General features: G+C 39.4%; 1 protein-coding gene across 1 annotated transcript in view; it reads left to right on the forward strand.

Moving 5' to 3' along the window:
• LOC134331612 (heterogeneous nuclear ribonucleoprotein L-like) overlaps window positions 1–4,524 on the forward strand; it is a 76,546-nt gene extending 72,022 nt beyond the window's left edge. The window contains exons 10-13 of the mRNA XM_063013092.1: window positions 653–854; window positions 2,348–2,405; window positions 3,281–3,379; window positions 4,253–4,524. Of these exons, the coding sequence (XP_062869162.1) occupies window positions 653–854; window positions 2,348–2,405; window positions 3,281–3,379; window positions 4,253–4,308 (415 nt within the window). The 3' untranslated portion in view covers window positions 4,309–4,524. The remainder of the gene's footprint in view (window positions 1–652; window positions 855–2,347; window positions 2,406–3,280; window positions 3,380–4,252) is intronic.
• The last annotated feature ends 7,534 nt before the right edge of the window (window positions 4,525–12,058 follow it).

Below are 12,058 nucleotides of genomic sequence, written 5' to 3' on the forward strand. Positions count from 1 at the left end.
ATATGAGCTCTGCCTTCCGAGTGAGCTGGGCGGCAGCATGAACAACAATTGGCTGTTGTTCAGGGTTAGGGGTAAAAAGTCGGATCATTGGTCCTCATAACTGGTGCAACTGCGGCCCCTGCTGGCTGACTGATGGCCCCTGCACAGGCTGAAGAATAATGCTAATGGGGGTGTGGCCCTCCGTACACAGTGCCCGTCGGTGTATGAACTCGACTCCTGCAGGTGAAAAATGCAGTCTGTACTGACTGTACGTGTCGGAGGGGGTGTCAGTTGAGAGGCGTCCTCAGTCAGCGGTGAAGGGTCGAATCAGTATAGAGGACGCATTCAGGGTAATTGGACACGGGGGAGAAAATTGGGGGAAAAAAGTGGGGAAACAAAAAAAATCAGGACTCACAATTACCACAAACATGAAAAACAAGAATTTTTATATTTTTAACAGCTTTTTAACTCTGAGCCTTAAGCAAAGTGCAATAAGTAGATGATACAAGCATGATGACCTACAGTTTCAGTAAACAGAACATTAATATGAGCTGCACAGTGACTAACCCTCATACAATCTGTTATTTTTATTTCTTTATTTCTTTCTTTCTGTCTCTTGTCCCTGCTTCCTCTAATTTTCTCACCCTTTCTCTTTCGCTTTTTCTCAATTCAGCGTGTCTAAGCAACATGCTGTAATCCCAAGCCAGGTCTTCGAGCTGGAGGACGGTTCCACCAGCTACAAAGACTTTGCCATGACACGTAACAACCGTTTCACCAGCGCAGGGCAGGCATCCAAAAACATCATCCAGCCTCCGTCTTGTGTTCTGCACTTCTACAACGTCCCTCCGTGCATCACTGAAGACGACCTGCTGAGGGTCAGTAATGGTTTGGACAAAATACAAGAGAATGCAGGAAAATTGATAAACGAATTAAAGCAGAATAAATTAAGAATTTCAGTCTATACTGCAGCTGTTGGGCTTTCGTTTCACCCACTCAGTGCCTGTCACAAACTGCTGTCAGTACACAGCTTCTGGCAAGCACTGACAGCACTTAGTCAGCAGTGTTGAACGAATCAACTCGTTGCACCCAGTCAACATGACAAATGGACTGAATCATTGCTTGTACCCCACAATCAGAGATGTTTAACCAGTCCATGTCAAGTCCCATTTATCTAATACAACCATACTGCTACACATACAGTAGTCAGTCCTATATGGGCCCTTGATTTAACCTTCTGTGGACCTGTAGATGTCTAGGACACTGCTTCTAGGACAGGTTTTCAGAGCCCCGTGAATATATTTTTTTAGGACATTTTTTTTCTATTTATTTGCATTTTCTCCCTTTTTCTCCCGATTTAGCGTAGCCAATACCCCAGTCTTCCACTGCTGGGGATCGCGATTGTGTTCGAGGAGGGTATATTTGCTTGTTGTGTGCTCCCTCCGACACGTGCGCACTCCCTTCTTTTTTGCCCGTTCCTTGGTGGATTCGTACATGAGGCTCATCCACTTCTGCATAGACGCCTCAGTCTGCTAACCAGGGTCCTGACCCCACCCACTTAGTCTAGTCTTCTTCCACCCAGCAGACTCTGTGGCCAATTTGGTCTGCTGCAGGCACTCCTAATTGTGCTCGCTATATGGCGCCCAGCCGACCGGTATCAAAGCCGAGATTCTAACTCCTATAATTTTTTGATAGATTGCAGATAATGCTGACCAAAACACTGTTGCATCTGGTACAACTAACCCTACATTTATACTAGAACATAAGCTGCTGAGTACTTTTATGAAATTTGAGTTCTTTCATGTTTGTTGTAGGTTTTCTTAAAAATGACATAATCTACATGTACATACAGCAACTTATGTTATCAATTTGGTGGAGTAGACATCTTTAACATTATAATTGCCACTTTGTCACATGGCTTCTCAATACCTAATTCACAAAATTATAGCTGGTGACCATGTTTGTGCCAATATCATTTGAGCTACTCAGATGCACTAAACATTATCATCTGTACATATTTCCTCATAGTACTGTATAATATTTTAACCTTGTCCAGAGACCACAGTTCAGTGTACATGGTACTTATAGACAGTATTTCCATAGATTATCTTGGGAATTAAAGTTGCTTAAAGTAGTAATGCTCAGTGTTTAACACCACCAAATTAATAATCACAGTTGCTGTATGTATATATTTTCTTTAAAAAAACACATAATAGATTTATTTTGACAAAAAGGTATGTATGTTTCAAAAAGACAGTTGTCTCTTAAACATGTACTTTTTAACTTCAACTGTAAGTCTTTGTGCTGCATCAGAATTTCTGTCCTGTTGTTGCTTTGTTATTAAACTTATACATAATTGATTTTTTTGCAGTTATGCACCGAGCATGACGTGCCAGGTTTCATCAAGTTCAAAGTGTTTGATGCCAAACGTAAGTGTGTATATGAGATTGCATATGATTGTGTATATGAGCTTGTAAATGAGGTTCTTCGATAATGTAAAAAGTAATTCTTTCCAATTTACTCTGTCACACTAAATAATTTCATATTTACAAAATTGCCCAAGATGCAAAAAATTAGGGCTAGCAATATGTCAACGTCTATCAATGTCTCAGAAAAAAACATTCAAAGCCCTTGACACTAACTAATCTCTTGCCTCTTGATTAATGTACTTATTAAGTAGTTACTGTTTCAGAAATTTGCTATTGAAAAATGTTGAGTCTTTGTAACACTACATTGCCAAAAGTATGTGGACACCTGACTGTGCATCTTATACATGCCATTCCAAAACTATGGATATATTCCTCTACATACACACACATAACAACCTTCATTATAATGTAGTTGAGATCAGTGCTATGTGCAGGCCACTTGAGTTTCCTCAGTGCAAATTCAGTCATGCTGGAAAGGAAAAGTGCCAGCATCAAATTGTTCAACAAATTTGGAAGCACATAATTGATTATTATTTAATTGATGTATAATACATTTTAGCAATGTGTCTGGCTGAATCAAATTATTAGTGTATGTGTGATGACTGGCAGCAGTCTGCCTTGAAAAAAACAAGCACATTTCCTTATTTGTCCCAAATAAACATTTAATTGAATGAATCAAAATTAAAAATGCATAATAATTATCCTGAGTGAGCTCATTAAAATGATATTTTTACCAAACCGGTTTCAAGCTCCTCTTTTTCATTGTATTGTAAAATCCCGGGACACAGAGAGCCGTCATCGTCCATATTGTGTGATATTTTATGAATGTGATATTTACCTGATGTGTAATGTTTAATGTTTTAAAATCTTTACAGCCAGCTCCAAAACCATCTCAGGCCTTCTGGAGTTTGACAGTAAAACCCATGCAGTGGAAGTACTGACAGTCCTGAATCATTATCAGATCAGAATACCCAGTGAGTACAGCTGCTTCTTTAATGACACATGGGTGCAGTGGAATGTAATGGGCCTCACTGTTTAATTGAATACGTTCCATTCTACCCTGCATTCACATTTAAAGATGCCGAGTCGTTCTTGTCACCGACACAAACATGCAATCAACAACATGCAAATCAACTTGTTCAGGGAGGGTGCCGGAGGGGATTCCTCATAACTGATGCAATTACGACCTCCGCTGGCTGATTGAGTCAGGGAAAATGGGATCATGGTGTGTCTGTGCGCAATGCTGATTCACATATGAACTCACCTCCTGCAGGTGAAAAGATGCAGTCGGCTACTGCACACATGTCGAAGGGGGCATGTGTTAGTCACAGCTCTCCTCGGTCAGGAATGGAAGTCAACATCAATAGAGTGGAAGTGTAATGCATAAGGGTGATCGGATACAACTAGATTGGGATAATTAGCTAAAAAATTAGCTAATTAAAGACAAACAAGGTTAATTTCAACCAATGTTCAGCTATACAATATAAATCTAAACCTTACAATTAAAGTCAAGCAGTCACCTTAAAGTTTCTACTGGAAAACTATGCCATGAGCAAGAAAAAAGAAATCCATATATGAGTCTAAGGTTACAAAGACATTGGAAGAATCATTACCATTATCTAAAAGTGGCAAATCTGCCTCCAAGGGCTTAATGACAACTTATCCAGGAAGCTACAAAAAAATCTCATAAAGACATTTCTGTATGTGACACCAGATTTTGGAGAGGTATAGTAGTATAATACTACTAAAATACACCTGGATTATGTGGTGAAATATGATGTGAGAATGAACAGTTAATGCCTGATAATCTTCTGCAAGTATAACTGGATTTTTCTACACCTCCACAGACGGCTCCAACCCCTACACCCTGAAGCTGTGCTTCTCCACGTCCTCCCACCTCTGAGATGGAGCTGTGGACACACTTCAGACCACTGCGCTGTTTACACTGGACAGAGAATAAAGGAAAGTTAGATGAAATTAGAGCAGCGGATTGAAGGGGTGAAACATGCTGTCATGACCGATAGCCAGAAGACTCTAAGCGCAAAACACTTCGTTTTCAGATCTACAGACTTTTATGTGTTTTTTCCGTCATCGTTTTTTTCAGATTCTGGTCTAACCAGACACCTAATCAACTTTTCAATAACAAGACATCATGATGTCACACTCAGACATTACTGGCCAGGGTCACTGACATTTCCCATGGCAAAATGAAGTGAACATTGTTGACTTTGGGTTTGTGCTTTCTTGATCTCTGGCTAATTGTTATATCTGAAGTGTGCAAAGCCCAAATGGACAATGGTGTCTATGATTTCTGCTCTGCTAATAATACTGACATGGATGACGTGGACATTATGGATGTCTTTAGAACTGGTCAACTGCTGAATTTAAATGAAGCTGACTGTGTAATAATAAGGGTGGGTGAATACAACTGTGGTCAAAGGTTTACATACATTTTACAGGGCATATAAGTCATGGCACTGAAAAGTGATTTATGCAAAGAATAGTTGCATAAATCATTTTAAATCCCGAACATGCCAGGACACACATTCTTAACAAGTGTCTGTAAATTTTGACTTTAGCTGTAGCTCTAGAGAAAGACAGAGGTGCCTGGAGGAAAAAAACTGTTACGGGCGTGTAATTTTGACACTTTTGTAATATTATGTACAGATACTGAGTGAGTCCTGAAGTCTTTTGAGAATGGTGCACAGGGGCCCCGAATTAAAGAAGCCTTTAGGTTTACATTCGCAGCAGCGTGAGATATGATTGGATATTCTGTTCTGCCTGGTTCAGTCTGTACGTTACCATATTTGCAGCAAGATTTAGGAAATATTAAGGTTTTATTAGATTTAGGCTCCTGGGTGTCACAACCTTAAAGGAAATAACCACCCTAGTACACATATAACTTATTTACATTGAAATATTGTTGATGTACTCTGTCGTATCAACAAGTCATTCAGTTATTAATGTTAGTATTCACATGTCCACACACAGCTCTCGTCAGCCAAACATCTAAACAATTCTATAAGATTAATTATGTGCTTAAAACACTGTGGTACAGTTTGAGAAAGGCGTATGGTGTATGTACTGCTTTGTCTACAGTGACACATTTGGGCTAAACAGGAAAGATAGTTCCCCAATTAATTGTTACAAATTTGAAAGCATATCATTTATTTTATCCAGTTGATTTTGTACACCTGTTAGCAACTAATGTGGCTTTTAAGCTGTTAAGTTCACACATGAAGTTATGCAACCACTAAAACCCAATTACAAGTATTGGTATCAGAAGGTAAAACTACAGTATGTTGCATCTTTAACTGTTACAATACAAAATGTACAAAGATTAAAGATTAAACCTAATACTGACAAGACAAATTTTATTGATTTATGAAACTAGCTAATTTAATTGAAGTCCAATGTAACTTAACAATCCAACAAAAGTCTTTGGCACAGTGGCACAAGTGGATGCCCCCCAACAATGTAGGGGAATATAAGAGACCTATATTTCATCTTTTTTTTTGCAGTCATTGCCTGTAAGTACTCCAAAATGATAAAATGTTTAAATGTGTGGCACTCCGGTGATGGACTGGTGGTCTGTTCTGGGTGCGCTCCTTCATTGTGAGTGTAAGTAAGCATACAGTGTGTAACTGAAGTGTTCACAATAATAATACAGCTCTGTCAAACCAGTAAAATATAGAATGTCTCAGCAGTGCTAATGTCTTAATATGGTTGGCTATGTGTGAAGGTGTGGAGGTTGTACAATGTTTCTCCTTGCTGTCAAAGCTACAGCAAGTCCTACTGTCTGGTCAAGGAAACGAACATATGGGAATCCATACGGGAAATTCCAACTTCTGTCTTAATACTGAGGTGCATACATGGCTTTAAAAGATATCAGACTATCCATGTCAGAGAAGAAATAACCTGCAGCCTCGACCCAGATCGATAATGCTGATATGCAGTAGCAAGTCCCACTGGCTTTACTGAATGCTAAATGTTACATGCTGTTACTAGCTGTCTAGCTGTGGAGCACTGTGTATTAGCGGGATTCATGTATGAACGAGTGTCCAGTATTCTCAGTTTACTTGTCTCTTTGTAAAATTGGCCCTTCACATCATCTGCGAGTCACTGTGAGCATGGTCCAGCCATTAAAATATTTGACACTTAACGTCTGTCATTTATTGTTCTGGAGGTCACTACACGATCACCACAGACTTGTTTAAATTGTCTTAATGAATAAGTCAATTAAAGCCAAATGTGCACTTGTTTAGCCTGTTCAGTCATGTGTCTCCATATATAAAAATGGGGCAGACAATCAAAAATTGCCAATACACCTACTGTTATGTCAATACCTGGAGAAAGGCAGTGCAGACACAAATGAAGGAACTTTTCTTTGCTTCCTGTACAGTCTGGTACAGTGAGATTTGTATATCAAAATATTTCATGTTTAGTTATTTAAACAGTAGGTTGGCCAATCAAGGGCATTTGTGCTTTAAATGACCTAAAGGGTGCCAGATTCTTGACACTGTGTTGCATTCACAATCCAGACTTTTATACCCCATTCACAGATGTCAGACTTTAACTTAAAAGTGCTAAGATAAAAAATATGTTGTCACACCTAATTGTAATGTAGTTGCACCATGTACATTAGGAACAATTTGGATGTAACATCCCTTTTTGAAAGCTTCATCACAGCAGAACGTCAAAATGGCAATTATTTTAATCTCATTGGGCAAAAAATTAAATTACAATCTTTGAACAAGAGAACAACATCAAACATAAAACCAAAGTAACTCAGTACTAGGTTTTTACATAAAGAGGTGAGGGCACTTACATGGCCTAGCCATTCTGACTCTAATTCCAGTTTGCCAACATGAATCAGGAATGGGTTAAAACTGAATCACAGTTCCTTCACCATATACAGTATGTCTTGAAGCCTATATATAAACCTATATACAAGGCCTATATACAATGTCCTGGGTTTGATTCCCAGTTAGAGCGGCCCGCGTCCTTTCTGTGTGAAGTTTGCATGTTCTCCCTGTGTCTGCGTAGACTAATTGAAACTACTAAAAACTGAGCTAGGTGTGACTGTGTGGGTAAATGTGGATGTGTATGTTTGCCCTGGTGACCTGTCTGAGGTGTTTTCTAACTTTTGCCCAGTGAACTTGACCCACCACGACTCTGAATAGGTTAAAGCGATGGTAAAACAAACAAATTAATTTATATAAATTTATTCAGGTGGGACAGGTCGCCAGGACAGGGAAAACATGTGAACTCCACTAAATTTATGAGTATTGGCTGCTGGTAGCTTAAAGTTAACTATATTGTAGCTCATTTCACCCTCACTGCTGTGCGAGCCTGCATGTTGGAACACTGTGGCCTAGTTTTGTCAAAGCTTATTCGGCCCCTCAGGATTTTACAAAAAGGCAGGAGGTTAACTCCAGTAGCTGGAGTTTAAAAGATCATTCAAATTCTGTCTCCCCTCACTATCCTTTTCTCTTCCACCTTTTGACTGTTACCTGTCCATTGGCACATTACCCAAATGTGTACCTACTTCAATTTTGGTAAAAAATTTCCCTTTTGCAAAAAATAATCAATAAAAAACACAGTGCTGCATCTACTACTGCATTTCCACAGTGTACTTGCAGTAATTGTCTGAACCTACTCTTATACACATATATTGTTTTCTACAATTCATTTTATTTCAGTTTAATATTTTTATCAACTGCTTTATCCTGGTCGGGTCTGTGGTGTCCCCAGACAGGGAGCCAATTCATCACAGGGCCTTGGCCAAGATGCCCCACACACACATAATCAATCGTATAAATTCGTATAGACCTTGATGTTGTCTGCAAGTTTCCCAGGTCCTGAGGTGGCAAACAAGCCAAAATCACCATCTGTCCATCACTATGCCTGACAGCTGGTAAAAGGTATTTTGATGTGATGTTCTGTTTTTGGTTTTCTGCATAATGAACAAACATCTCCACGTTAGGCTCATCAGTCCAAACAAGGTTGTTTCTGAATTTTATAGTTCGTTCAGATTTTTTGGGAGAAAAGAGGATTTTTGCATCCACCCTTTGATTGAAGCCATACTTGTTGATTCTATTTTTTAATAGTGCTGTAATGAACATAAGCCTGTAGATCATGTGATGAAGCTCTTGGGTTTTACTTTATGTCTTAGAGCCTTAATAGTCTGATGTACTTTCTTCTTGGCACAAGGTAACACACTTGAGTGCTTAAGAATACCAAACTGCCAAAGGCATTGCTTGCACAGGGGTTGGTTGTCACACTTTTAGTTGATTAACTAAGCATGTGCATTTGATTAGTAATAAGTGGCCATTTTCTTAATAGTTGTGGAAGGAAGAAGGCATGTACTTCTGTACCACCTGGTTTCTATTGGTTTTCTTTTGGGAAAAATTGACTACACATTGAAATCTATTGTAATTTTGTTGTTGTTTGTTTGTTTATAAATAAGGTATAAAAGTTGATTAAGATACAATTGTTATTTAGGAATTGATAAAAAAAATGTAAGACTGAAGAAGTGTGTGTTTTGTACACAGCAAGTTTAATAAGTCCTGACCTGACCAAACCAAATGTTGCTTCGTTCCTATTCATTACAACAACAGAACTAAAAATGTGGGTGTACATACCCCGTCAGCATAAACTGACACATTGCTCCAGCTTGTAAAAGTAATTACTAACTAAATAATAAATAACTCTGCCATGAAACTATAGCTCAAGCAAAGTGGAAGTGGGTAAAAAGCACGGTAAGGTACATGAGACCCCCAGTGAGAAACAAAACATTTTAAGCGGAGTAAACTGGTGATCTCAGATCCCCAGTAGCCTTGTTACAGGGGTGCTAAATTAGTAAGCAGTAAGCACCACATGCAGAAAATAAAAAGCAGAACCTGAATAGCATGTGGGTTTTATTGGTTCAGAGTTGCTTCCATTGATCCCACTGCAGCACTTTGCTTCAGATTACTTTTCTAATAAACCTTACTTTCACAGCTCATAGCTCAGATATACAGTACCTGCTTTTAAATAAAAAGCAGATTATTTTGGACTGTGTGTTATCAGTGTGGAGGTTGCTGAGGGTGAAGATAATGGTACACTGTAAGACCAAATATATGTGTACACCTACACAAGAGCTTGACTGAAATCTCATTCCAAATCCATGGCGTAACACATTTAGTTGTGTTTTTTTAGTGGCTATAACAACCTCATTCTTTTCTGAAAAGACTTTACACATGACTATGGAATAAATCTGTGGGAGTCTGTGAGGTCAGGCACTGATGTTGGATGCTTTCTCTGAGCATCGACCAGATATTATTAGCCACTGTTGCAGCAGCAGGAAGGTTATTCTCCATGGGGTGTTCTCTTCTTTATATACAGTCAGTTGTATTTGCTAAGCCAGGCCTGCTAAGACTCGAACTGGAGAATTGAGACTTGTTAGTTGTGGGTTAGCAAATTAGGCTGCTGTGCCACTCAAGCACAAAAATGCAATTTGTAATAACAGTTTTAACATTCTGGGCACTAATAGTCTACAGATTAATCTATCTGTTTGGTGTAATGTCCTCCAAGGTCATTTATTCACCAAATAACAAAATGTCACAACTTGCCTCTCAGCACTTTGGCTGAATGCTGCCTTATCAGCTAAAATATCTGCTGACAGCATTAAGTCACTAAATGCAGTCCAAGTTCAATTGACCTTTCTTTTCTCACCATGAAAACATTTAATATCATTTTAATTGAGTTTGACACTGACAATAATATATGAGAAACAATCCATGTGTTGATTGCTAGACCTTCTTGCCTGAGCTCAATAATGCTTATTCAAATAATTGGACACACATTTCCAAAACACCTCAAACTCTTTTGGAACGTCTTTCTAAAAGGGTGGAGGTAGGAGTTGTATGTGGGAGGAATTCTGAAGTACAAGTTAGCCTATGCCAAAGGTTCATAGTCTACACTAAGAATTAGGGCTAGGAGGCTACAGTGCAGTGTGAAAAGAAGACCTTGTGCTTTTTTTTGTCCATTTGTTCAACAACAAACATCAGTCCAGCTTTAAGGTGCCATTTTTGAAGCAGGGGACTTTTTTTTACTGTGTGTTAGCCTCTATGCCAGTAAAGATGTAAAACCTGCTTGACAGTGGACAGTGTCACCTGTGTTCGAAAAGTTTATGGAAAACCTCTTAACCACGTTTTACCTAGAGCCTCTGCCTTAAATAAAAATACAACATGCAAAGTATTGCAAGCCGTCTATAAATGTATGACATATAAATGAATAAGGGACAGTGGTAGCTCAGTGGTTAGGGTACTAGACTGGTAATCAGAAGGATGCTGGTTCCAGCCCCACCATTGACAAGTTTCCACTGTTGGGCCCCTTAACCATCAATTGCTCGAATTGTATTTAGTGAGATTTGTAAAAGTGTCTGTTGAATGCTGCAAATGTAAATGTGTCCCAAGATCTGACCAAGGCCAGACATTAAACATCTGATTTAGGAAGTTACTTTACTTTATTGATAATCTGAACTTTATTGCCACCTAGTGTTGATTATTACATAAAACGTACGAATATCAGTTTCATATTATGTTATTGTAATATACTGTATGTAATGAAGCCAAAAAATAAGATTTTAAAAAAAAATTTAAATAAGAAAAATGTCCATGCTTGAAGCATCTACATACATCTTATGTATGTATTTTTTTCCAGAAAACAAACTAAAATGTGGACCCATCTGACAGCACATTTTCACTGTCTTTCGGTCCATCGGAGGTAACTTTAGGCTTGGAGAACTCGGTGACATTTCTGCTATAATGATGTATGGCTTTATCTTTTTATAACATCTGCCTCCCCTCTTCTCCCGATTTTTAGCACGTCCAGTTTTTACCCAAGTGCGTTATGCTTCCTCTCTACTGATGCTGATCTCCTCCCTGGTTGAGGAGAGCCGAGAGTGACACATGCCCCCTCCGACATGTGTGCAGTAGCCGACTGCATCTTTTTACCTGCACAAAGCGAGTTCATTTATGGATCAGCTTTGTGCACGGACAGCCACACCCTGATCAACGCATTATTCCTCGTCTCTGTGCAGACGCCATCAGTAAGCCAGCAGAGGTCATAATTGCATCAGTTATGCACCCCCCTTGAACAACAGCCAATCGTTGTTTGTGTAGGCGCCCAGCATTTCTGCTATAATGATGTATGGCTTTATCTTTTTATAACATCTGTCTCACAGCAAGAAGGTCCTGGGTTTGATCGCCAGGTGGGGTGGTCCGGTTTCTTTCTGTGTGGAGTTTGCATGTTCTCTCTGTGTCTGCGTGGGTTTTCTCCAGGAGCTCCAGTTTTTTCCCACAGTCCAAAAACATGCAGAATTGCCCTATAGGTGAATGGGTGTGTGTGTGTGTGTGTGTGTGTGTCTGCTCTGCACCTGCACTGGCACCTCACATGTCCTGGGTGTTATTCTGGTTTGCACCTAATATTTCCAGTTAACGCAGGACCCACCACGTTCCTGACCAGAAAAACATGCCACACAAAAACTCTCACAGGTAAATCTGAGCGCACCTGAAGGCACCATTAGCGCGCGGGAGTTTCCCCGGTGAGCTGTTGTTTCCATATAGACACCCGTGTGACGTCAGACGTCACGAGAGAAGTCGCGTTGA

The sequence above is a fragment of the Trichomycterus rosablanca genome, chromosome 17, assembly GCF_030014385.1.
Source record: "Trichomycterus rosablanca isolate fTriRos1 chromosome 17, fTriRos1.hap1, whole genome shotgun sequence".
NCBI lineage: Eukaryota > Metazoa > Chordata > Actinopteri > Siluriformes > Trichomycteridae > Trichomycterus > Trichomycterus rosablanca.